This window comes from Oncorhynchus gorbuscha, linkage group LG06 (genome assembly GCF_021184085.1).
Source record: "Oncorhynchus gorbuscha isolate QuinsamMale2020 ecotype Even-year linkage group LG06, OgorEven_v1.0, whole genome shotgun sequence".
Taxonomy (NCBI): domain Eukaryota; kingdom Metazoa; phylum Chordata; class Actinopteri; order Salmoniformes; family Salmonidae; genus Oncorhynchus; species Oncorhynchus gorbuscha.
In genome coordinates, this window is record NC_060178.1 from 21,565,250 (window position 1) to 21,592,590 (window position 27,341).

Below are 27,341 nucleotides of genomic sequence, written 5' to 3' on the forward strand. Positions count from 1 at the left end.
ATTCTTCTGGCTATATATTGTGGCACCTGTTTTCACTCTCCTCCAACTCAAAGTAGCAGTAGGCCTAGATAGTATGCATTTACCTCTGATACTGTTCAACAAGATCTGAGGCTACTCTCTCTATATCAGTCACATCCTACATATTGATGACATCTGGTTTATAAGTAACTTCTCAATTCCCCTATGCCACAAACAAGCAAGTGATGTGATTGGTTGTTTAGGAGGTGGTGTGTGTGTGTGTGTGTGTATAAGACGTGGGGTTAACTGTAGCTTGTTGCCATTTTTGGAGCAGAAGGGTCTTATTCTCACAATGCTGGTATGCTCTCTCACGTACTCTGAACTTCCTTATTGTTTTAGTTTGCTGGGTTACTGTTTCAAGTCAGGGCACCTTCACTCCGCTCTCCAAGTGTCTGTGATATAGGTGAGTCTATTGCTTCCCTCAGAAGGACTTATGTTTACAGCATGTACAGTGTATTGTATTTGTTTGCTCTTTTAAAAATCACAGCGCACGCACACTTCAAATCTCGTGCATTTGTCATTTTTGTCACCACAAGTAATTTTATGATGCACTGAAACTTTTCAACTTCCACTGCTGCAAAAAGATGACTTCTCCTGCTTGCAAATGAACCAAGCTATTTCTTGACATTTATATGTGACCTTTTGCGTTGTAATCAAATGTTCCCTGTGTTGCCTTTTCAATTCGTGTCAAATTTGAACTATTTTGAACTATGCTTCCATGTCATCAGCAGTAACAAAACAATGTCCTCTGATGAACTACTGCTGACTGAGGTTATATATTGTGGGGGAAAACAACATTTGTGTATTTCATCTCAGAGTCTGGGTTGTTGGAGGAAGTCACCAGGTTAATTTCGTGTCTTTATTAAATTTGAGCTCAAATGACCTTGTGTATTACAGTGTGAGGAGCTAGCCATGGAGTCATGCTCTGCCTTAATGAGTGGGTGGCATGTTTTAGTTGGTTGATTGCCCTCTACCTAGATAATAGGCGATTCAGTTAATTATTTGGTCATTCATGTTAACACCCTTACAGAAAAAACATGTGGAAATGAGTTCATGTAAAAATTCACATGCGAAAACAAGTGTTTTTGTAACACTTCACGTGATCACATTTTCACATGCATAGTTTAAGGTTATCACATTACCACATTAACTTCTCATAATCATAATAATAATAATCACTTCACATGTAATCATGTAACGTGTTTTTGGAGCACTTCACGTGATCACATTAAAATTCAATTTTTTTCTTCGTAAGGGCATGCTCTCCTATCACGGTTGGATACAAAGCCTAACCTTAAACCGTTAGCTGTCGCTCACCACCTTAAATAAGCATGACCCATTCAGAAAATGTAGAACAAAGAACAGATATAGCCCTTGGTTTACCCCAGACTTGACTGCCCTTGACTAGCACAAAAACATCCTGTGGCGTTCTACATTAGCATCGAATAGACCCCGCAATATGCAACTTTTCAGGGAAGTCAGGAACCAATATACACAGTCAGTTAGGAAAGCTAAGGCTAGCTTTTTCAAACAGAAATTTGCATCCTCTAGCACTAATTCCAAAAAGTTTTGGGACACTGTAAAGTCCATGGAGAATAAGAGCACCTCCTCCCATCTGCTTACTGCACTGAGGCTAGGAAACACTGTCACCACCGATAAATTTACTATAATCAATCATTTCAATAAGCATTTTTCTATGGCTGGCCATGCTTTCCACCTGGCTACCTCAACCCCGGCCAACAGCTCTGCACCCCGTGCTTCACCCAAATCCAGATAGCTGATGTTCTGAAAGAGCTGCAAAATCTGGATCCCTACAAATCAGCCGGGCTAAACAACCTGGACCCTCTCTTTCTGAAATTATCCGCCGAAATTGTTGCAACCCCTATAGTAGCCTGTTCAACCTCTCTTTCATATCATTTGAGATCCCCAAAGATTTGAAAGCTGCCACGGTCATCCCCCTTTTCAAAGTTAACAAACAGATTACCGACCATTTCAAATCCCACCGTACCTTCTCCACTATGGTTTCCGAGCTTGGTCATGGATGCACCTCAGCCACGATCAAGGTCCTAAATGATATAAACACCATCTATAAAAGACAGTACTGTACAGCCGTCTTCATCGACCTGGCCAAGGCTTTCGACTCTGTCAATCACCTCATTCTTATCGGCAGACTCAACAACCTTGGTTTCTCAAATGACTGCCTCGCTTGGTTCACCAATTACTTCTCAGATAGAGTTCAGTGTGTCAAATTGGAGGGCCTGTTGTCCGGACCTCTGGCAGTGCCACAGGGTTAAATTCTTAGGCCGACTCTTTTCTCTGTATATATCAATGATGTTGCTCTTGCTGCTGGTGATTCTCTGATCCACCTCTACGCAGACCCCACCATTCTGTATATATCTGGCCCTTCTTTGGACACTGTGTTAACAAACCTCCAAACGAGCCTCAACACCATACAACTCTCCTTCCATGGCCTCCAACTGCTTTTAAATGTTAGTCAAATTAAATGCATACTCTTCATCACTACTCTGGAAGGTTCTGACCTAGAATATGTGGACAACTATAAATGCCTAGGTATCTGGTTAGACTGTAAACTCTCCTTCCAGACTCACATTAAGCATCTCCAATACAAAATTAAATCTAGAATCGGCTTCTTGTTTCGCAACAAAGCCTCCTTCACTCATGCTGACAAACATACCCTCGTAAAACTGACTCTCCTACCGATCCTTGACTTCGGCGATGTCATTTACAAAATAGCCTCCAAACACTCTACTCCACAAACTAGATGTAGTCTATCACCGTGCCATCCATTTTTGTCACCAAAGCCCATATACTACCCACCACTGAGACCTGTATGGTGGGTACATATTCGTTGCCAAACCCACTGGCTCCAGGTCATCTGTAAGTCTTTCCTAGGTAATGCCCCGCCTTATCTCAGCTCACTGGTCACCATAGCAACACCCACCCGTAGCATGCGCTCCAGCTGGTATATTTCACTGGTCATCCCCAAAGCCAACACTTACTTTGGTCGCCTTTCCTTCCAGTTCTCTGCTGCCAATGACTGGAATGAATTTCAAAAATCACTGAAGCTGGAGATATCTCCCTATCTTACTTTAAGCATCAGCTGTCGTATCTGCCGATGTCACACTTTCACATCTGCCGATGTCGCACTTCCTCATCTGCCGATGTCGCACTTCCTCATCTGCCGATGTCGCACTTCCGCATCTTCCGATGTCGCACTTCCGCGTCTGCCGATGTCACAATTCCGTGTCTGCCGATGTCGCACTTCCGCGTCTGCCGATGTCGCACTTCCGCGTCTGCCGATGTCGCACTTCCGCGTCTGCCGATGTCGCACTTCCGCGTCTGCCGATGTCGCACTTCCGCGTCTGCCGATGTCGCACTTCCGCGTCTGCCGATGTCGCACTTCCGCGTCTGCCGATGTCGCACTTCCGCGTCTGCCGATGTCGCACTTCCGCATCTGCCGATGTCGCACTTCCGCATCTGCGGTGAAAGGTGTCAGAGCTAGAGCGGTATTTGTCAGACAGCCCAAAAATCAGTCCTCTCACAGAATTGTCTGTAGCGTTCGAACAGTTTGGCCCACAACTATTATGACCCCTCTATTGAAAGAGAACACAATGGTGTTCTCTGTTTTGCTCTATGTGCCCCACAAGCGTCTTGGAACTCTGAAATCGGTACAGCCGATCTGCCAACTTCTGTCTGAGGCGTCCAAACAGTTTGGACTACACACTAATATTACCCATCTGTGGAAAGGTGAGACTCTCACAAACACATACATGTCAGTTGTTTTGCTCTAGGATGCCCACAGACTCATCTGAAGGTCCCCGGTACCAGTTGATTTTTTTGGGGGGTGTATATATGTATATAAGTATATATGGAGACAGTTTAGTGCCTTAAAAGTTCCATACAGCTTAGTAGACTCCTGCCTTACCCTGAGCCTGCCTACTGACCTGTACCTTCGCCACCATCTGGACTACCGACCTCTGCCTTACCCTGAGCCTGCCTACCGACCTGTACCTTCGCCACCATCTGGACTACCGACCTCTGCCTTACCCTGAGCCTGCCTACCGACCTGTACCTTCGCCACCATCTGGACTACCGACCTCTGCCTTACCCTGAGCCTGCCTACCGACCTGTACCTTCGCCACCATCTGGACTACCGACCTCTGCCTTACCCTGAGCCTGCCTACCGACCTGTACCTTCGCCACCATCTGGACTACCGACCTCTGCCTTACCCTGAGCTAGCCTACCGACCTGTACCTTCGCCACCATCTGGACTACCGACCTCTGCCTTACCCTGAGCCTGCCTGCCGCCTGGTACTGTTGCCACCTCTGGTTTCTGACCCCTGCCTGCATTGTCATGTCTTCTGCCTGCCCCTGTTTGGGATATTAAACTATTGTTTATTTGACGTGGTCTGCATCTGGGTCTTACCTTCATACCTGATACTTTGCGTCTCTCATCCATTATTTTAGACCGTTTAGAGCTGATTAGTCCTGTGTGTTCCAGAGTAGAATGGTTTCAGATTTAAATTATCATCCTAAGTCCACTTCCTGTGTGTCTGATAATATGACATTGGGTTTGATTGTCTGCTGCGTGACGAAACATGTTTTTCTGCCGTGACCAAAGTTTCCCAGAAAGATGAGCAGAACAAATCCCGGCTTAACCCACTTTGTCAGGGTTTTTGTAGACTACTCTCCCCCTCCCATGGTAACCTGAAATTGAGAGAATATGAGGGGACTAGAGTGGGGAGCTAAAAGGTCTGGTCTCCTCCTGCAGGCTCCTTTAGAAGATGGCGGATAGCTCTTGGGAGAGGGGTGGGGAAGGGGGGTACATGGGAGGAGAGGTCACATGGGCTGGGAGTAATTCTGAGTATTGCTGCAATGCTAGCTTTGTTAGATTTTGCCTGTTTTTAGGACATGGAATCAATATGTGTGCATTTGCAAATTGGATGTTATACTTCACCATTTGGATGAGTCACATGACTGTGGCAAAATTTCCCCATCACCACTCATATAATCAATCTGAATGAATTGTTTACAATTTTAGCTAGTTAGAAGAAGTTCATTTCTGCACCTTCATTTCTACTCAGATGTTTTCACATCTTCTCAGCTATTGTTGACCTTTAGTTGCAGTGCAGGAACCACTTGCTGAATTATTGTATCCTTTAGTTGTTATAGATTAACAACCTTACCATAAGGGGGTAAACACCTACACACAGAACATATTTTTTTATACCTTTATTTAACTAGGCAAGTCAGTTAAGAACAAATTCTTATTTACAATGGCCTAGGAACAGTGGGTTAACTTCCTTGTTCTGGGGCAGATTTTTATCTTGTCAGCTCGGGGATTTGATTTAGCAACCTTTCAGTTACTGGCCCAACGCTCTAACCACTAGGCTACCTGCCACCCCAAATATACCAACCACACAATGGAAAAGAGTACTTCCTGTTATTTGTTTACTGTGACAGTTTCAAGGCAAGAAAAGATTGTCAAAGAGTTTATGATGCTCAGTCAAGTTCAGGCTTTCAGTCATCATCATCATCCCACTATGGAACCAGAAGTGTAGAGAGCAGAGAGATAACTAACTCTCTATGCACACTGGACTCTACCCACACACTCACATATACTTACACTGATACACACACACTCACATATACTTACACTGATACACACACACACTCACATATACTTACACTGATACACACACACACACTCACATATATTACACTGATACACACACACACTGGACTCTACCCACACACTCACATATACTTACACTGATACACACACACACTGCATACCCCCACACACACACATAACATGTGCACACATGCTTACTGACGCCACACACACACACACACACTGCATACGCCCACACACACACAACATGTGCACACATGCTTCCTGACACACACACACGCACGCACGCACGCACGCACACACACACACACACACACACACACACACACACACACACACACACACACACACACACACACACACACACACACACACACACACACACACACACACACACGCTGCTGCTGCTCCACATATGCTGCTGCTACAGCTCAGTCTTATCGATCCTGTCGTGACTTTACCCCTACCTATATGCACATAGCTACAGTGCCTTGCGAAAGTATTCGGCCCCCTTGAACTTTGCGACCTTTTGCCACATTTCAGGCTTCAAACATAAAGATATAAAACTGTATTTTTTGTGAAGAATCAACAACAAGTGGGACACAATCATGAAGTGGAACGACATTTATTGGATATTTCAAACTTTTTTTAACAAATCAAAAACTGAAAAATTGGGCGTGCAAAATGATTCAGCCCCTTTACTTTCAGTGCCGAAACTCTCTCCAGAAGTTCAGTGAGGATCTCTGAATGATCCAATGTTGACCTAAATGACTAATGATGATAAATACAATCCACCTGTGTGTAATCAAGTCTCCGTATAAATGCACCTGCACTGTGATAGTCTCAGAGGTCCGTTAAAAGCGCAGAGAGCATCATGAAGAACAAGGAACACACCAGGCAGGTCCGAGATACTGTTGTGAAGAAGTTTAAAGCCGGATTTGGATACAAAACGATTTCCCAAGCTTTAAACATCCCAAGGAGCACTGTGCAAGCGATAATATTGAAATGGAAGGAGTATCAGACCACTGCAAATCTACCAAGACCTGGCCGTCCCTCTAAACTTTCAGCTCATACAAGGAGAAGACTGATCAGAGATGCAGCCAAGAGGTCCATGATTACTCTGGATGAACTGCAGAGATCTACAGATGAGGTGGGAGACTCTGTCCATAGGACAACAATCAGTCGTATATTGCACAAATCTAGCCTTTATGGAAGAGTGGCAAGAAGAAAGCCATTTCTTAAAGATATCCATAAAAAGTGTAATTTAAAGTTTGCCACAAGCCACCTGGGAGACACACCAAACATGTGGAAGAAGGTGCCCTGGTCAGATGAAACCAAAATTGAACTTTTTGGCAACAATGCAAAATGTTATGTTTGGCGTAAAAGCAACACAGCTCATCACCCTGAATACACCATCCCCACTGTCAAACATGGTGTTGGCAGCATCATGGTTTGGGCCTGCTTTTCTTCAGCAGGGACAGGGAAGATCATTAAAATTGATGGGAAGATGGATGGAGCCAAATACACGACCATTCTGGAAGAAAACCTGATGGAGTCTGCAAAACACCTGAGACTGGGATGGAGATTTGTCTTCCAACAAGACAATGATCCAAAACATAAAGCAAAATCTACAATGGAATTGTTCAAAAATAAACATATCAAGGTGTTAGAATGGCCAAGTCAAAGTTCAGACTTGAATCCAATCGAGAATCTGTGGAAAGAACTGAAAACTGCTGTTCACAAATGCTCTCCATCCAACCTCACTGAGCTTGAGCTGTTTTGCAAGGAGGAATGGGAAAAAAATTCAGTCTCTCGATGTGCAAAACTGATAGAGACATACCCCAAGCGACTTACAGCTGTAATCGCAGCAAAAGGTGGCGCTACAAAGTATTAACTTAAGGGGCTGAATCATTTTGCACGCCCAATTTTTCAGTTTTTGATTTGTTAAAAAAGTTTGAAATATCCAATAAATGTCGTTCCACTTCATGATTGTGTCCCACTTGTTGTTGATTCTTCACAAAAAAATACAGTTTTATATCTTTATGTTTGAAGCCTGAAATGTGGCAAAAGGTTGCAAAGTTCAAGGGGGCCAAATACTTTCGCAAGGCACTGTACCTCAATTACCTCCGCACCCTGCACATCAACTCGATACTGGTACTCCCTCTATATAGACATGTAATTTTTACTTGTTATTGTTATTTGTTCACTATGTATTTATTACCTCTGTTACAATTTCTATTTATTTTTTATTTTTTTTGTCTTTAACTCTGGATTTTTGGAAAATAATTTGCAAGTAACTATTTCACTGGTAGTCTGTTGTTCACAAAGCATGTGGCAAATTAAATTACATTTTGATTTGACATAAGACTTCAGGTACAGTGGGCATTTTTCTTTACAACCACTGATAATTCATTGCATTTTGTCAATGTCACAGATGTTTTGTCTTATTTTACTGGCAGCACAATTCAGTCCCATAAATGTGATGTTAACGTGGCTAAATTATTATTATGTGGCTAAGAGATTATTGACTCTTTCACTTAATCATGAATTGATGGTCTTTGTTAAAAATTGCATTCATGTATGTTTTGCTTTTGCAGCCATTGCCTAAGGTATGTCTTATGATGGGAAATTCTCTATCTTTCTGTCATTCCCACATGTGGGGACATTATAATGTTGGTGTCTATGTGCTGCATATAGATACTGATTGTGTGTACGCATGCGTGTGTGTGCACGTGCGTGTGTGTGTGTGTGTGTGTGTGTGCGCGCTAGGAGGGAGGCTCAGGCAGATATGTGTTAGCTAATGCTGGCTGAGAGCAGCTGGGCAGGGCTAATAAACGAACAATAACACAATGACATCACCCAGAGAGAGAGAGAGTGGGGGTGCGTGCAAGCGAGCCAGAGCAAGGGAGAAGCTCAGATGCAGAGAGGCAGAGAGAGAGAGAGAGAGAGAGAGAGAGAGAGAGAGAGAGAGAGAGAGAGAGAGAGAGAGAGAGAGAGAGAGAGAGAGAGAGAGAGAGAGAGAGAGAGAGCGTGTGTGAGTGGGAGAGCACTGGACAGTACTCACTCAACATTGACAGGGGATACAGCTCTTTCCAGAAGATTTTGCAGATTTTTTCCCCCCCTCTCTTCCATTGCACCTCTCCCCCTCCCCCTTTCCCCTTCCCCTCATCCTCTGTCAACCCCTCTCAGCCTTTGCTTCAGGCTGCTCCTCCGGGCATGCTACTTAAGCCAAAGTATGGCCGCTTTCGCAACGCCTCTGTGACCTCCTCCGACGACCTGATGCAGAGCTTAGCCATGAGCGGCAAAGTGGTGGCCACCCCTGTGGTCCTCTCCTCCGCCCCCAGCCTGCCGCTGCCCCCCCTGCCTCCTCTGGAGTCCATCCCTGGGTCCTCCTCCGCAGCCCCGGCCCTAGCCGATTCCCCCTGCCTGGACGGGGAGCAGGACGCCACCACCACTTTCTGCATGCTCATCCCCAGGATGCCTCAGTGGAAGTTCTCCAACACTCTGCTGAGCAGGAGCCCCTCCAACTCCAGCTCCAGCTCCAGCTCAAGCAAGGACTCCGGCAAGACTGCAGCCCCCTCATCGCAGGGCTTGCACGGCCCCAGTGGCCCTTCGGCCCCCAGTGGTCCCGTGGCAAGTCTGGCTGCTGTTTTGAACTCCTGTGACCCTGTGTGTGTCACCCCCTGTTCCCTACAGGCCATCAGCAGGCAGAGATCTGCAATGCGCTCAGCCAGTCCAGGGGGCCATGGAGCAGGGGCTGCAGAGGGCACAGGAAGCCTTGTGGGCCACAGGACAGGGATGAATCGCAGGACCAGGGTGGAGGGCATGTGGCTGGGAGGGGAGGACTTCAACCAGAAGGGCAGCTTCATCCACAAGCCCTCCCAGGGATGGCTGCACCCAGACAAGAATATCACAGGCCCTGGGGCCTCCTACATTGTCAGGGTGAGTCACCATGCATGCAGTCCCTCTACAGCTCTCCGCATTACCCACATATTATTTTAATTCTGTGTATATTAAAGCATTTCTGCATTGCATTTTTTTAAGGGTCGTTTTCCGTGCTGTTAAATACTGTATCTGTCAGGGATAATTTGACAGCTTGTTGATGCTTTCCACCCAGTTCCTGTTATGTTGTTTACAAACAAACCTGTAGAACAGTGAATCATTTATATCCCTTTCGGAGTAAAGCTTTAATAAGACAACACTGTCAGAAAGATATCCTGTTTGCAGATGACATTGGGACATCTACTTCCTTGGAAATAATATCCGAATGTTAAGATGATAAACCCCGCGAAGTGTGTCTCTTGGATACAATGGGACATTAGGATGCCGGGCAGTGTGTTATGCAGCCAATGTATGGAGGCTGAGGAGTTAGATGGCTCTCTCTGCTTTATGTGGTGTGATGTAGTGGGCTGGGGAGACTGCGTCAGCCTTCAGGCTTTCGAGTGGGTGGATGTCAGTTGAGTGAAATATAGATAATGGAATCGTAAACTGAACAACAAATATTGCATGTGGTGAATGAGTGATATGTGGAGTGAGTCAGAATCTATATTAATAGAATGTGCATAACAAAGCACAATAATTTAATGAGGTTCATCTCTAGTTTCAATGAAGTGTGTGTGTGGGAGGGGGATGTTTTGTGATTAGCCTGATTGTTTGCGCCTAAGTGAAGGATTGGATGCCATGTTACTTCAGACAGACATACATTACATCGCCGTAATCAGTGACAACGGTTATTTTGCAAAAAAGCAAATATACAAATATTTTGATATCATTTCCTGGTCTAAGCTGGTGACTTTGGCTCACAAAGGGTTACATCCGAGGCAGAGTGTTTGACGTCAATGTCAATGATCTCCCCCTCCTTTACTCCCCCCAGCCTCAATACAACGACATGGCTCTTTATTAGCCCAGTCTAGGCCCAAGCACGCTTTGTAATTACATTACACACAGGCACCATTCATTCCTATATTCAATTACATTTAATCACAGTCATTTGCATCACATGTACTGGGGAAGAACTAGCGTGACATAGCAGGGTATTCTAGTCCATCCGTAGTAGCAGACAGCAGAGAGAGAACACCCAGCCAGGGGTTTCCCTCAACTCTAATCCTGCTTTCCTCACATGCCTAACATAGTCTGCAGCTAAGCATGCTGCAAGGAGAAAAAATACCTAAGAGCATTATAGGAAATATTTCATTCCTGTTACGCCCTGCACCAGTTTTCATTAGCAGTTTGCTGTAGCCTACCATTATAATACTATTTAAATGGCCCCTGCAGCCAGCCAGGCAGATAAGATGGCAGTGTGTATATATAGTGTATATATATATATATATATATATATATATATATATATATTACTGTCTGCATGACAGCAGATTTCTGCTGCGCTCTGCTTTTCTCTATGCCATCTTTATATCTTTATATATTTATTTTATTTTTTATTTAACCTTTATTTAACTAGGCAAGTCAGTTAAGAACAAATTGTTATTTACAATCACAGTCTACCAAGAGGCAAAATGCGTCCTGCGGGGACGGGGGCTGGGATTAAAAATTTAAATAAATGAAATAAAAAATAAGAATAAAAATATTGGACAAAACACACATCACGACAACACTGCATAAAGACAGACCTAAGACAACAACACAGCATGGTGGCAACACAACATGGCTGCAGCACAACATGATAGCAGCACAAAACAGGGTACAAACATTATTGGGCACAGACAACAGCACAAAGGGAAAGAAGGTAGAGACAACAATACATCACGCAAAGCAGCCACAACTGTCAGTAAGAGTGTCCATGATTGAGTCTTCGACTGAAGAGATGTGCTGCTGCCATTGTTTTTCTTGTTGTTTTTTATTTTCTTATTTTACCAGGTAAAAAAAACACATTCTCATTTACAGCCCTGGGGAATAGTTACAGGGGAGAGGAGGAATGAGCCAATTGGAAGCTGGGGATGATTAGGTGACACAATAAGTGCCAATAAGTGCCATGTCATCTTTAGTGACCATAGAGAGTCAGGACAACCGTTTAACGTCCCATCTGAAAGGCAGCACCCTACACAGGGCAGTGTCCCCATTCACTGCCCTGGGGCATTGGGATATTATTTTTAGACCAGAGGAAAGAGTGCCTCCTACTGGCCCTCCAACACCACTTCCAGCAGCATCTGGTCTCCCATCCAGGGACTGACCAGGATCAATTCTGTTTAGCGTCAGAGGCAAGCCAGCAGTGAGATGAATGCCACATCGTCTTCCCTCTTCTCTGCTGGAGGGAGACACAGGCAGACAGACAGGCAGAGAGGCAGGCAGACAGACAGACACCATGGTGCACATTTCCTCCCAGGCACTTCCTCCCTGTCCCTGCAGCCAGCCGACCACCCCGGCAAGCTGAGGCAGAAGCTGTGGTGTGGTGGCCCTTCATCTGCCTCTTCCACAGCCATTCCATTGCAATGCAGGCCTTCTGAAACCAAACCCACACAGCTGCCATCCATCCACCCTGACCTGTAAAACTGCATCATGAGAAATACTAAGAGAGTTATTCAGCGAAAAGAAAAAAAGACTTGCACCTTGGTTGGACTGTAAGGTAGCGACAGTGCAGTATAACTTTTCCACCTAGAAACATGAGCCCCTAGCCAGTATCTCCCTGCATCTATCTAGAGAGCCGAGCATCAACAGCATAGATATTAGATCGACTTTGGCTGGAGACTTGGAACAGGATGTTCTTGGATAGAGGGACCAAATTTGCCTCTGTAATATGATAGATACCCTCTGTTGACAGTCACTTCCTTCAAGGCAAGGCAACAGCGAAAGATGGCGTGTCTTTCAGAGGAAGAGAGCTGGCTAAGAAGAAGGACACATTTTCAGAATTTCTCTGGAATGTTTCTTGGAAACGCTGCATCACAGGTTTCCGGAAGGGAGCATTAGAGATTATGTCGGGGGGGGGGGGGGGGGGCAGAAGTAGAGTAGAGCGCTCGAAAGCACATTGTATCGTCCGAGAGAGAGTGACAATGAAGGCATTGAGAAGAAGCTAGAGAGAAGGAGAGGGAAAAGGACAGAGAGGAGGAGACTGTCTGTCTGATGGAAGACTTCCCCTGTCTCCTAATCTGGTTAGGTGCTTGTTTAGCTCTAAGGCAGTGGAGTTAGCCTGATTATTTCTTTCCTTGTTCCTGGCAGTAGCCAGCCACAACAACAGATCCAGACAAACTTCACATACAGTAACAAGACATTGATTGAGCTTGAGTCAAATGAGGATGCATAGGTTGGCTAAGCTCCTACATCTGTGAAAGTGAAGGAGACTACAGTAGACCTACCCCATACACTGAATGTTCAACACATTAAGAACGTTCTTCTTAATATTAGGTTGCCTCAATTCATCATGGGCTCTACAAGGTGTGGAAAGAGTTCCACAGGGATGCTGGCCCATGTTGACTCCAATGCTTCCCACAGTTGTGTCAAGTTGGCTGGATGTCCTTTGAGTGGTGGACCATTTTTGAGACACACAGTAAACTGTTGAGCATGAAAAACCCAACAGTGTTGCAGTTCTTGACACAAACCAGTGCCCCTGTCACCTACTACCATACCCAGTTCAAAGGCACTTAAATATTTTGTCTTGCCCATTCACCATCTGAATGGCACAGATACACAATCCATGTCTCAAGGCTTAAATATCATGTCACACCTGTCTCCTCCCCTTCATCTACACTGATTAAAGTGGATTTAACAGGTGACATCAATAAGGGATCATAGCTTTCACCTGTATTCACTTGGTCAGTCTATGCCATGGAAAGAGCAGGTGTTGCTAATGTTTTGTACACTCAATGTACATACAGCAGGTTGATACTGTATAGTGGAAGCACAGTCAACTTGGTGTGCTCTTTAAAGTAGCACAGTAATGCAAATGTGTCTGCGTAAGTGTGTGTGTGTGTGTGTGTGGTGTGTGTGTGTGTTCACTCGGCTGATTTATCTGTTGTCTATATTGGTGTTTGGTTTTGCGTGGGTGTGGTTGTCCCACTTAGACCTAGAGGACATGTCATAAGAGGCATGTTTTTAATTAGAAAAGAAAGATTCGCCACATCCACTCTGCCCCTGGCTCTGTCACACCTAAACACATCGGATGGTTTTCAGTAACCTACACTGTTCTCTTTGAAGTAGAAAGAATAATCAATATAAGCTTAAATATTAGACATATGCAAGCAGAATGAAGGCTGAACCTATGTGAGTGTCCAAGCTGGATCAACATGGACCGTTGGACATGTAAAAAAACAGAACATAAGCAGAATCTGTGTAGATGAGGCAAGGTAAACTAACAAGACGTGACTGGTCTGGGCCATCTGATCTTGTGAAGGCTACTGGACACACACAAGTTAAGCATACGTTCATAATGTAGGTCTGAACTTGTAAAGACCTTTGGATAGAAACTTTAGCTAAGGGGTATGCATGCCACGCCACCAATAGAATCTATGCCCCAATATCTGAGCCAATAAGAGAATGGAAACTATGTAACAAAGCAAATGGGGCGATGATGTTATGTAAAGGTAAAAATGTATAAAAGCCAAGTACTAAGAATGAGAAGGCAGTCTTCCATGGAGGTGCTCGGCTTTTGTTGTTCTCTGCAATAAAAGTCTAATTGAATTCACAAGCTCCGGTATCTGAATAATATTTGTTTTAATACTTTCCACGACAACACCCATGGATTTCAATTGCTAATCAAGACAAATTAAATACAAAATGACAAAATGTGTCTTTTTCTGTGATGCATAGACCGAAGAGGATTTTAAAGGAGATGTGGCCTATTTAAACATAATTTAAATTGGCTTAGATCTATGATGTTTATGTTACTCCGATGCTAATATGGTTCAATAATACAGCCCATTTAATGTCCTAGTATACGTAGCATACGTATGATGTATAATAGTCTTTTTGGTAGTAGATGGGAGTTTCAGTGTGACTAATAACAGACTCCAGGGGAGCCCTGGTGATGGAGTAACCTCTCCCAGAGCACTTTCCTGGGTCTCCCGTGACACACACTCTAACAAACACACACCCACACACAAAACACACACACACACTCCTTTGGGGCCTCTGAGGCTGCAGCTCCCTAATCTAATACCCATTATTACCACCTTAACCAGACCATTACCCCGTCCCTAACACTGCCTGCAAATGACTGGGCCTCAGACTATGTTACTATATGGGGTATTAGTACTATGGTATAGATATGTTTCATACTATACAGTAATGTGTTAACCATTCTGGAAATACATGCCACACTGTGTGTGACCCATTGCCGTAGTGCCATGTATCAGTGAAAAGGGCGGTCATGACAGTTCCTGTCTTGTAAAGTACTGTATGTATTAACGACCCTCTAATTGGATTGAGGAAAGGAATCTATAGAAGAATACATCTGGGTTGGAAATCTGTCATGTGATAAAGTATGTTGTTTTTCTGTCTTTGCAGTACATGGGCTGCATTGAGGTGTTGAAGTCGATGCGATCGCTGGACTTCAACACTCGGACCCAGGTGACGAGGTAAGCGAGAGTTGAGAATGTCCTGCTTGTGATGAGTCAGTAGAACCCAATCTGAGCAGAGGGAGAAGGTAAACACAAGTCACACTGATACCAAATCAGGTAGAGATTCACAGGCATGCCAGTCCTGCATTCCCCTGTAATGATATCACTAGAGGGAAACAGTTCCTGCAGAAGGCCCAGAATACTGTGACATTTTGACGGAGCCATTTATGCATGTCAATGGCACATGTGAGCTTTTGCTGTGTGTGTGACTGTTGGCACTCACATGTGTGTTTGTGTGTCTGTATGCGCGGGGCTCCTTGCCTGAGTTGGAGCAGTGTAGTCCCTCCCTATATTTCTCTCCTCCATGATCGATTGTCAGTAATCGGAGCCCACACACACACAGGGCTTAAGTGCTGGGGGAGAGGCAGAGATGGAGTGATGGAGAGATCTATTATTGATGATGCTCGCTAATGACTGTGGAGAGCTGAGCTGCAGTGGTCCACATGGACTCTACCCTGCCTGTCTGTGGGAGACAGAGTAAAACAACAAGGATGAAGGAAGTGGGAGAAATATAATGTTTATATGGTTTAAAGAGCAGAGATTGAAGATGGATGTATTTATGACAGTGTTATGGCAAGATCTATGATATAATGAACTTACCAGTGCTCCGTTTGAATAATTTAGTAACGAGCTCAGTTATCATTGCTTTCAGAATGACATTTGTTTACACTATACCGTTATTGTTTAAGGATATTGAAGAACAGTTCGGGATGTTTACATTTAACCATGCATTCCGAATTAATTAATTTAATGAAATGAGTTTGTCCTGTTTCTCCTGTTCCGCTTCTATTAGTTTTTTTTCCTGTTGTGTATTTTGTGCAGTCGTTTGTTATTGGCAGCTTAACAAAAATCCTGTCATTCCCCATGAAACAACTTCAAAGACTGCCTGGAGATTAAACCACTGATTATTTGTTGCTTCTGCATGAGTCTGAATGTCCTCTTTGACAGGTCATGCAGTGTCATGGTTTTGGACCAATATGCTCCAATGGGACTGTACTTGGCCAGGACAGAGACTGTAGACTAACGCACCAAAACACTCACGCCCAGGATCCATGCACTGCTATTCTCCCAGGCCTCAAGTTGAGTCACATGCAAATGCTGTTTTCCAAAACTCTCTTAAAAGTCCTTTACTGGAGATGGACGCTGATCCTTGACTCTAGCTGGTGCCACCACCTGTCCCCTCTCTCCCCTGACAGACCCTGTGTTCCAGCTATCTCTGCCACCACACAAGGGGACAACATCATCAGACATCATCACTCATTAGTCCCCAAGGCTGCCCATGCTCACAGTTAGAGCAGCCTAATGGCATAGAATACACTGCAGTAGTACACCACAAAATGTGGCTCTCCCATTGCTTCTGAATCAGGAGAATAAATGGAGAGGAAAATGAAGGCTAAATTGAATAGAGCCTAATGAGGCCATAAATCCTCAGACCAAGACATCAATCATGCTGAGATGTTTTTGTTCCTTACCCAAACAGAATTTACTGGGGAGAATATGCTTATGTGAACTCTGCTGAATAGGATATTGATATTAAGTGTTCCTCCTGTTAGCCTTGTGTAAACTGAGATTAGACATCTTCTGTCCTGCTTTGATCTGAGGGACCTCCCTGTGACCTTTTTATTTTATTTTATTTATTTCACCTTTAATTAACCAGGTAGGCAAGTTGAGAACAAGTTCTCATTTACAATTGCGACCTGGCCAAGATAAAGCAAAGCAGTTCGACACATACAACGACACAGAGATACACATGAAGGAAAACAAACATACAGTCAATAAAACAGTAGAAAAATAAGTCTATATACAACAATGTGAGCAAATGAGGTGAGATAAGGGAGGTAAAGGGAAAAAAAGGCCATGGTGGCAAAGTAAATACAATATAGCAAGTGAAACACTGGAATAGTAGATTTGCAATGGAAGAATGTTCAAAGTAGAAATAAAAATAATGGGGTGCAAAGGAGCAAAATAAATAAATAAATTAAATACAGTAGGGAAAGAGGTAGTTGTTTGGGCAAAATTTTTGAAGTGAGATGGATTGGTGACCCCTGACCTCTGACCTGAGGCTGAGGGAGGGGCTACTGACCTGCTTTCTCTATAGCTTACGTAACCACTTCACCCATAGGCTGTCTATAGGTTGAAGATGAAGGAGTACAGTTAGACTCTTCAACATTTTCCCATGTAGCTGCTTGATGCTGAATTCTAAATGGACCCCTAGCCCATATCCTATTTAGTAGATCTGAGTGGATTGGCTAGGTGTATCCAACATGGCAAGATGCTCTTCTAGACTATCAAAGGGCAAGATTTAAATATTACCATGATGCTCAGATCTAGAACTCTTCAATGGTATGGTTAAGGGGGAGATATGGGATTCAGTATGGCTGTAACTGTCTCGTCTTAGTGTGTTGTCATTGTGACCCCTTTGCCTCTCCTCTTTCCCTCTCCACCCACCCAGGGAGGCCATCAACAGACTGTGTGAAGCTGTGCCTGGGAGTAAGGGGGCCTGGAGGAAGAAGGTGGGCGAAACAAAATGTTGATGCAACACTGTAGTTAAGTTTGTGTGTGTGTGATGCTAACCCAAGCTCTGTGCTCCTGTGCTGAAGAACATTAACAAGGCCCTGCAGACCATCATGGGGAAGAGTAACCTGCGCTTCGCTGGTATGGGCATCGCTGTCAACATCTCTATAGAGGGCCTCAACCTGCTCATCCCCACGACACGACAGGTTAGGGATCCCCTCTCTACAACTAACCACAGAACATAGCACAGGATATCACACCCAGGGCCATCATTGGAGTATGGCAGTCGCTACAAAAAAGTAGACCAAAGTTATTCCAATCCCGATTAAAATGTATTAGTTGGCTGGCTTTATGACCATGCAGAGCATAGCTTGGAGAGAAGCTGCCAGTCTAGCCTGCATGCCCTCCTCTCACTTTAAAGTGGAACTGAAACACTCACATCAACCTACATCATTGTTTTACATGTCGATGTTAGGTTTTCTTGTAGAATGTGCTTTTAGAACATATTATTATACGTTTTTTGAGCGCCTAGCACAAGCTTAGAGAGATGTGGCCGCAGCCATATTGAAACAACGTCAGGGGAATGGTAGAGCGTCAGTGTGCCTACTTTTTTTTTAAACAAGACTCTGATAAAGAAGTGAATAAACTTAAAGTTAAAACTACCAATTTCAGATGGAAAAACAACAAAATACACACAATCATGTTAACAAGCCTTTATAATCTGGTTAAAAATCCACTTGCATACATTTTTGAGCTCATTAAGCTGTAGGCTACATTACAGTGATTTTCACATGGTCAGTGGATCTACTTTTACCTGACATTGTGTAAGCTAGCTAAATGCATGATGCCCACAAGAACAAAGTTGATAGCTAGCATCGAATAAGCCGGGGTAGTCCAGTCAAAAACCCACTTGCACATGTTTTTGTGTTCATTCAGCGAGTAAGGTCTAGCTGTGTTAAACATTACTAGTAGTTTTGACTTGGGCATCGGATCATACTGTGTTAGCCGAAGTTAAGGACTTTTCTCACCAACTGCTTTGCGATCTTTTCGTCCAAATCCGTCTTATTTTCATATACTGTGTTTTTATTGTTGTCAAAATGAAAGCATTCTCATTGAGGCTCCTAACATGCATTGTCATCCGTGCTGCCTGTCAGACGAACCATTCAAGGATGTCATTGGTGATACGTTATCAAGATGGCGGCACGTAGTAGTCAGATGAGCCAATTACCAAACGTTTTAACATAAATATGAGTTTTAGCAGTTTTAAGGGTAGCATCATGCTTCTTTATCACATTTGGTTAACAAAATCACCTTAACTTACTACAATATTTCAGTTAATCTTGAAGAAGGCAAAGAGCAGAGACCGTGCCAGACAGTTTGCATGGCCGGTCATTCAGGCAATGCACCAAATGATTTCAATTTGATGTCTGCATTTGACCTCGGCCTAGTAAGCCTCGTGGCCAGCTGTTTTATGAATCTGTTACTTTCACATTGATCTCGGCATTTGAAGTTGGCCTTGTTGTGACTTGTTATGCATCTATTTCACATAGCACGTTATGGGCCTTTCCACAAGTAAATGCATCATTTTATGATGCGGTTGACATTGTGTATGCATTTCCACTGACATTTAAACCCATTATTGCGGTGAGAATTAATGTCTGGGGTCATTTTTGTTTGTTCTTGTTGTTCTCCAAATAGCATTTTAGAGTTTTTCAATTGTGTAGAAATGCAGTAGATGACATTCAACTTCCTCCACCACAGAGAGGTGAGACCAATTGGGTTAGCTAATGCCAGGTCTGTGATATGAAAGGTGTGATCAGGCGCGTCAGTTCAGCTAAACCTAGGGAATGACAAAGCTAGGGAATGACAAAGCTAGGGAATGACAAAGCTAGGGAATGGCAAAACTAGGGAATGGCAAAACTAGGGAATGGCAAAACTAGGGAATGGCAAAACTAGGGAATGGCAAAGCTAGGGAATGACAAAACTAGGGAATGACAAAGCTAGGGAATGACAAAGCTAGGGAATGACAAAGCTAGGGAATAGCAAAGCTAGGGAATAGCAAAGCTAGGGAATAGCAAAGCTAGGGAATGACAAAGCTAGGGAATGACAAAGCTAGGGAATGACAAAGCTAGGGAATGACAAAGCTAGGGAATGACAAAGCTAGGGAATGACAAAACTAGGGAATGACAAAGCTAGGGAATGACAAAGCTAGGGAATGACAAAGTGGGGTGTGGGTGGGGGGCTATCACACTTCATATCACACACTTGGCTTTGGCTAGCTCACAGCAGGGTAGTGCAACACAAAGCAATAAATTGCTATATTTTTAGCTTCCTGTTTTAGGATAGCTGATTAGTAGAAGATGTGATATTGATGTGGTGAAGGACTGATATAAAGTCTGCACCTTCCTTTCTTTCTCTCTCTCTTTCACAGGTGATAGCACACCATCCCATGGAGTCCATCTCCTTTGCCTCTGGGGGAGACACGGTGAGAGTTTGTAGCATAAGTGCACTTTAGGCTTTCCCTGTTTTCCTCTGTCTGTTTGTTGAAATGGGCCGCTTGGTAGACTGCATGTCTGACTTGGCTGCTTTTCCCCGTTTTCCAATCCTGTGACCATCTTATTCAATTATATCCTAATTCATCAGAGTTTATTGAGGTTTTTCCCTCCGTTGCAGGACACGCCGGATTATGTTGCTTATGTGGCCAAAGATCCAGTCAATCAGAGAGGTATTTCATAAACAGAAATAATGTCTATTATACGTCCATGCAGTTTCTTCCTGGCATTAAACACATGAGAGTTTACTGACAATATGGTTCACTAACAGTTGTTTAAGTTAAAGATATTGATGTTTTCTAACTATTCTTTAAAATATAAGTTGTTATGCTCACAGGGGCGTTGCAGCACTCACATCCACTGTGTTCTCTTCAGCATGCCATATCCTGGAGTGTGGTGACGGTCTCGCCCAGAATGTCATCAGTACCATCGGCCAGGCCTTTGAACTGCAGTTTAAACAGTACCTCCACAGCCCTCCCAAAGCCATCCCCACCATGGAGAGGTGAGACCAATGATTTATATATACACTAGCTCAAGCCTGATGATGAGTTGGTCATTTTAATTAGCTGTGTAGTGCTAGAGCAAAAAAACTAAACGTTACTCAGGACCAAGTTTGAGAAACCCTGCAATAGATGACTGATAGGACACGCTGTGTTGAAGCCACCGTGCCTCCACCATTGTAGAAAATAGTTAGGAAGCTAAAGAAATGCATGTATTAATGTCTACATTAGTTTTTGCCATGTTTATTCTATTACAGAAGCCTTTGTGCATACTTTTAAATTAGATTATGTGAGCTAAACAAAATAAAGTATAGAAAAACCTATAAAACAATATGTATTTTTGGGCGACCTGACCAAATTCACATAGTAAGTTAGAGATCTGTCATTCTCATTGAAAGCAAGTCTAAGAAGTGGTAGATCTGTTCTATGTTTACTATTTCTACACTTCCCATTCTTATGTTTCGTTTTTGCGATTTTTTATTTGGTTTTGTACACCAGCTTCAAACAGCTGAAAATACAATATTTTTGGTTATGAAAAAGATATTTCACAGCTGTTTAGATGGTACAATGATTCTCTACACCATACTTCCTAGTTTTGTCACAAACTGAAATTAGGCAAACTATTAGAGTTTTAGCAACAAGGAAATGGCGTAGCGACTTTCTGCATAGTGCACCTTTTAAAGTCATTTTTTTTTAATGACTAATGTTACTGTCCCCACTACAACAACAAAAAAATACTTAAATACACACAATGTATTCATCCTATGTGGTTAGCACACATTGGTACAGTGCAAGCATGGTGTCCTATTTAAAGCGTTGACTTGCATTTTACACTGACACACACTCAACTCGATATGAAACTCGTCCTTTTTTCTCTCGGTCAGGTGTTAGAAATGTGATATGCTGCGCTCAGATTTCAGCCCATCATCCTGTTTTGATCCCAATTAAATCAAAACTGTTATTCAAAGTGTAATGTGTTTCGCTGTGTCACCTGGTAGACAGAAGAACTCTACTGTACCTGCTCTGCTCTTGATTCAAATGTATCTCCTGCTACCAACAATATAACCATTCAAACCTAGTGTTTTATGTTATCGGCTGTGGAGGATGTGTCTGATCCCTTTTCCTTGTCACATTTGGAAATTCAATTACCTCTATTCTAACCGTGTCACCTCAGGAACATCAGGACAGAGGACTCGGCGTGGGGTGATGACGAGGACTCCTCAGAGCATGACTACTACAACAGCATCCCAGGGAAGGAGCCTCCTGTTGGAGGAGTGGTGGACTCGAGGCTGAGGCCTTGTACGACCTTGCTGGGCCACGTCCACAGCCAACCACAGAGCAAGGCAGCACAGGTGATTCCCCAGCCTCCAGGATTACCTACATAAACCCTTTGATCAAGTATCTGTGGACACACGACTGATGACCTTGCCTGCCTTTCCCCCATAATGTATATAAGAGAGAGCTGTGGGCTTACAATAGCAGTGAACTCAATAACTGTAGATTTCATTTTACCTTTATTTAACTAGGCAAGTCAGTTAAGAACAAATTCTTATTTTCAATGACAGCCTAGTGGGTTAACTGCCTGTTCAGGGGCAGAATGACAGATTTGTACCTTGTCAGCTCGAGGGTTTGAACTTGCAACCTTCCGGTTACTAGTCCAACATTCTAACCACCAGGCTACCCTGCTACATAGTTACAAGAGATAGACATCACAGGAGATAGAAACCAGGCCTCTGGGTTGCCTAATTGGTGAGAGAAAAGTCTTCCTTATACCCTACAGTCTATACTGAGGATTCAAACATATGGTGTCTGTAGAAGTGTATTATGTAGGCAAGAGAGGAACTATTTATTAACAGGTGGTCTGAAGAGTCATAAAGAAGCACATGTCTACTATTCGTAATGCTAATGAGATTTTGTGGAATCTGTTTTTAGATCGGTTCTCCGGCCAGGAGAGACACGGTGTCCTACCCCTCAGGTCAGCTGTGCTACGAGCTTCACTGGGACACTGAGAACAACGGCAGCTCAGGTGAGACACCATGTGGCCTGATATGGTACTGCAGAACACAATAATGCAAGTCATAGGCATTATAATGGTTGGGTAAATAATGCATTTTCATTCTCATATAATTTCATCAAAGTATATACACTACATGGCCAAAAGTATGTGCTCGTCAAACATCTCATTCCAAAATCATGGGCATTAATATGGAGTTGGTCCACTCTTTGCTGCTATAACAGCCTCCACTCTTCTTGGAAGGCTTTCGACTAGAATTTGGAACATTGCTGCTGGAACTTGCTTCCATTCAGCCACAAGAGCATTAGTGAGGTCGGTCACTGTTGTTAGGCGATTAGGCTTGTCTCGCAGTCGACGTTCCAATTCATCCCAATGATGCTCGATGGGGTCAGGGCTCTGAGAAGGTGAGTCAAGTTCTTCCACACCGATCCCGACCAACCATTTAGTTTTGGACCTCGTTTTGTGCACGGGGGCATTGTCATGCTGAAACAGGAAAGGGTCGTCCTCAAACTGTTGCCACAAAGCTGGAAGCAAAGAATTGTCTAGAATGTCATATGCTGTAGCATTAAGATTTCCCTTCACTGGAACTAAGGGGCCTTGCCCCAACCATGAAAACAGCCCCAGACCATTATTCCTCCTCCACCAAACTTTACAGTTTTCAGTATGCATTGGGGTAGGTAGTGTTCTCCTGGCATCCCCTAAAACCAGATTCGTCCACCGGACTGCCAGATGGTGAAGAGTGATTCATCACTCCAAAGAACGTGTTTCCACTGCTCCAGAGTTCAATGGCGGTGACCTTTACACCACTCCTGTTGACGCTTGATCTTAGGCTTCCGTGCAGCTGCCAATGAAACCCCAAGAACAGTCCTTGTGCTGACGTTGCTTCCAGAGGCAGTTTGGAACTCTGTAGTGAATATTGCAACCAAGGACAGACAATGTTTACGCGCTTCAGCACTCTGTGATTCCGTTCTGTGAGCTTGTGTGGCCTATCACTTCGTGACTGAGCCGTTGTTGCACCTTGATGTTTCCACTTCACAATAACAGCACTTAAAGTTGACCGGGGCAGCTCTAGCAGGGCAGAAATTTGACGAACTGACTTGTTGGAAAGGTGGCATCCTATGACTGTGCCACATTGAAATTCACTGAGCTCTTCAGTAAGACAAACATTGGCTGTAGAATGGCCCATGAAGATTGCATGGCTGTGTGCTCGATTTCTACACCTGTCAGCAACGGTTGTGGCTGAAATAGCCAAATCCACTCATCTGTCCACATACTTTTGGTAATTGGTAATTGTGTATGTTAGTAAACTGAGTTGTGATTGACAGGTCTGACATCAGATGGGTACCTGCGGGCAGACGGCCATCCCCCGGGAAGTAGGGACTATGAAGAGCACCTGTATGTGAACACCCAGAGTCTGGAGGGCCTGGAGCAGGGAGCAGAGGGCCATAGGGGGGCCAGGGGGCCAGACAGCCCCAAGAAAGACATATTTGACATGAGTGAGTCTCATCAACATCTACCCATCTGCTGAACACAGCCACTGAAACAATAGAGATACCATTATTATTCAAGATGTGGGGAGTATCTGGGCAATTGGGTTGGCATGTATGGATGATGTCATTCATGTTACAGGTTCCGTGTGTGTGCCATGCATGTGTTCTCACTCTTCCTGGTTCTCTGCAGAACCCTTTGAGGATGCTCTGAAGATGCACGAGGCCGGTGGTAACGGTGGGGTGTGTGTACTGGAGGACCAGTGGCCCAGTCCACCCCGGCGTCGTGCCCCTGTCGCCCCCACAGAGGAGCAGCTTCGGCGGGAGGCCTGGTACCATGGCCGTATGAGCCGCCGGGACGCTGAGAAACTGCTGGTCCGAGACGGGGACTTCCTTGTACGAGACAGTGCCACCAACCCAGGCCAGTACGTCCTGACAGGCATGCACTGCGGTCTGCCCAAACACCTGCTACTGGTCGACCCAGAGGGAATGGTGAGTGATAATCGCTGAGTGATAAACAATATTGGATGGGGAAATGATGGTCTAGGGGGCTGGAGAGTATACAGAAGACTCAAGGCTACTTATGTAAATCAGATCATTCTGTTTTTTATATATTTAATACATTTGCAAAAATGTCTACCAACCTGTTTTCACTTTGTCTTTATGGGGTAATGTGTGTAGATTGATGAAGAGTATTTAATCAATTTTAGAATAAGGCTGTAACGTAACAAAATATGGAAAAAGTCAAGTGGTCTGAATACTTTCCGAAGGCATTTTATATAGTTTACTGAAATTATGTGTCAGTCACCTGAAATGTGAATTTGTTTATTTAGCTACAGTCAAGCATTAGCATTGTTGTGCTAGTACAAAACATACTAAAGAATAATAGTGGTAGCACCCCTCTTAGCAATTTCTCCAGAAAGCTGATACTTGCATTTCTTAAAAACTTAGCTACAGCCTAGCATGAGCATTGTTGAATGCAAAAAAATGGTGGTGGTAGCATCCCTGTTAACATGCATCAGGAAGTAGCCATTTCATCTCTTTGTGACCTACTAACATCTGTTAGCCCACTCCTCCTCGTCACTGCCAGGTACGAACCAAAGACATGCTGTTTGAGAGTATCAGTCACCTGATCAGCTACCACCTGAAGAACGAGCTGCCCATCGTGGCAGCCGAGAGCGAGCTGCACCTCAAACAGGTGGTCCGGAGGAAAGAGGGGACAGCGTTCTGGAATGGTAAGAGACAGAAATGACAGCCCAAAGTGATTGTGCTCAGCACTGCCTAGTTCTATTTGAATTACTGTTTTGTGATAACCTTTGTTTCAGTGTGGGCAGTTTATTGATACATTATAGTGTTTTAATTTAAGTTTATGTTCTAGATTTTAGTGTTCTGCTGGTCTAGTTCTTTAGTATGTGTTTGAATGATATCCTTTGAAAGTTTTCCATTTTTGCCTGTTTTACTAGGAGTCAGAGGTGTGTCCATATAACCCCAGGGAGGAAGATCTTCACTTTGTCATATCCCCAGAATCAGAGCTTTCGCAGGGGTAGGATGACACAGGCAACTCCCTCTGTCCAGGACCCAAGGGCATGGCTGCAGTACCTGGCTGCCTCCGACAGTGCCGACAAACTTTCCACCATCTCCACCTGAACTCTCAGTATACAGTCATTAAGCTAACCGATGCCTCGGAACAGCTCAGCCAATCACAAGGATGGAATATGAGGTCACAGTCACATACAGTAGTTGTTCCATAGGAAAGCATCATTTTTGAGTGCATGATGATGTTGCACCTCATACTGAGTCTCATACTGCTGATGTCATACGCAGTCCCAGAATGATGTGGGTTCCCTGTGTCTTTAAACGGACAAATGTGAACATTGTATATGATATGTGAGAAACTCCTAGCAGCAAAATATCACTAAATGGTTTTATCAGAATGCAGTTCTTTGCTGCTCAGACATTGGGATGCTTTAATGGACTTTTATAAACTGTTCATCTGCAGCAGTAGCGCCTGCAGCTTCATGATTTATTCATATGTAATCTCAGGACCTAATTCTGAAGGCGTTAAATATCTGATTGCATGAATTGAAATATGCTTCAGAGATACAGTACAAGCCAGACACCAACCTTGAAAATGTGTCTGTCCCATCAATATCCACAGGAAGTCTGCATAACACAACATTGGGAATATACAGTTGGCCAAAATACATGGGTAGAACTCCAAATATCATTGTGTTCAATAATAACCATATGCTTGTCAAAGTGTTTGTATGGGACAGACATAGCTCGTCAGTGAATACCTACACAAGTTGTGTGTTACCATGCCTACTGTGTGAAGATATCACACTGGTCAGAGCCTGTGCTCTCAGAAGGCAGACTACATTACTACAAATGACTCAGTGTAAAGATAATTAAGACCCATAAAAAATAGTTCAGTGCCTTAACACTTGGTGTTTCATATCTTTCCTCCCAAATGACTTGTGCAGTATCATACATTCTATATATACAGTGGGGCAAAAAATATTTAGTCAGACACCAATTGTGCAAGTTCTCCCACTTAAAAAGATGAGAGAGGCCTGTAATTTCCATCATAGGTACACTTCAACTATGACAGACAAAATGAGAAAAACAAATCCAGAAAATCACATTGTAGGATTTTTAATGAATTTATTTGCAAATTATGGTGGAAAATAAGTATTTGGTCACCTACAAACAAGCAAGATTTCTGGCTCTCACAGACCTGTAACTTCTTCTTTAAGAGACTCCTCTGTCCTCCACTCGTTACCTGTATTAATGGCACCTGTTTGAACTTGTTATCAGTATAAAAGACACTTGCCCACAACCTCAAACAGTCACACTCCAAACTCCACTATGGCCAAGAACAAAGAGCTGTCAAAGGACACCAGAAACAAAATTGCCAAGCCATGAGGTTGAAGGAATTGGCCGTAGAGCTCAGACAGAATTTTGTTGAGGCACAGATCTGGGGAAAGGTAGCAAAACATTTGAGCAGCATTGAAGGTCCCCAAGAACACAGTG

General features: G+C 43.8%; 1 protein-coding gene across 3 annotated transcripts; it reads left to right on the forward strand.

Moving 5' to 3' along the window:
- The first annotated feature begins 286 nt into the window (after window positions 1-286).
- LOC124037680 (SHC-transforming protein 2-like) lies at window positions 287-26,925 on the forward strand. 3 transcript variants are annotated; one of them, XM_046352634.1, is made up of 14 exons: window positions 287-421; window positions 9,372-9,617; window positions 15,129-15,199; window positions 17,694-17,754; window positions 17,842-17,961; window positions 20,187-20,240; window positions 20,429-20,480; window positions 20,683-20,809; window positions 21,982-22,159; window positions 22,740-22,833; window positions 24,147-24,317; window positions 24,502-24,800; window positions 25,375-25,543; window positions 25,772-26,925. In XM_046352634.1, the coding sequence occupies exons 2-14, from the start codon at window positions 9,396-9,398 to the stop codon at window positions 25,792-25,794; spliced, it is 1,641 nt and encodes a 546-aa protein (XP_046208590.1). In that variant the 5' UTR covers window positions 287-421; window positions 9,372-9,395; the 3' UTR covers window positions 25,795-26,925. The 3 variants fall into 3 exon arrangements, with proteins under 3 accessions (XP_046208590.1, XP_046208587.1, XP_046208588.1); XM_046352631.1 differs by lacking the exon at window positions 287-421 and having other exon boundaries at window positions 7,777-9,617; XM_046352632.1 differs by lacking the exon at window positions 287-421 and having other exon boundaries at window positions 7,778-9,617; window positions 25,399-25,543.
- Window positions 26,926-27,341: the final 416 nt, after the last annotated feature.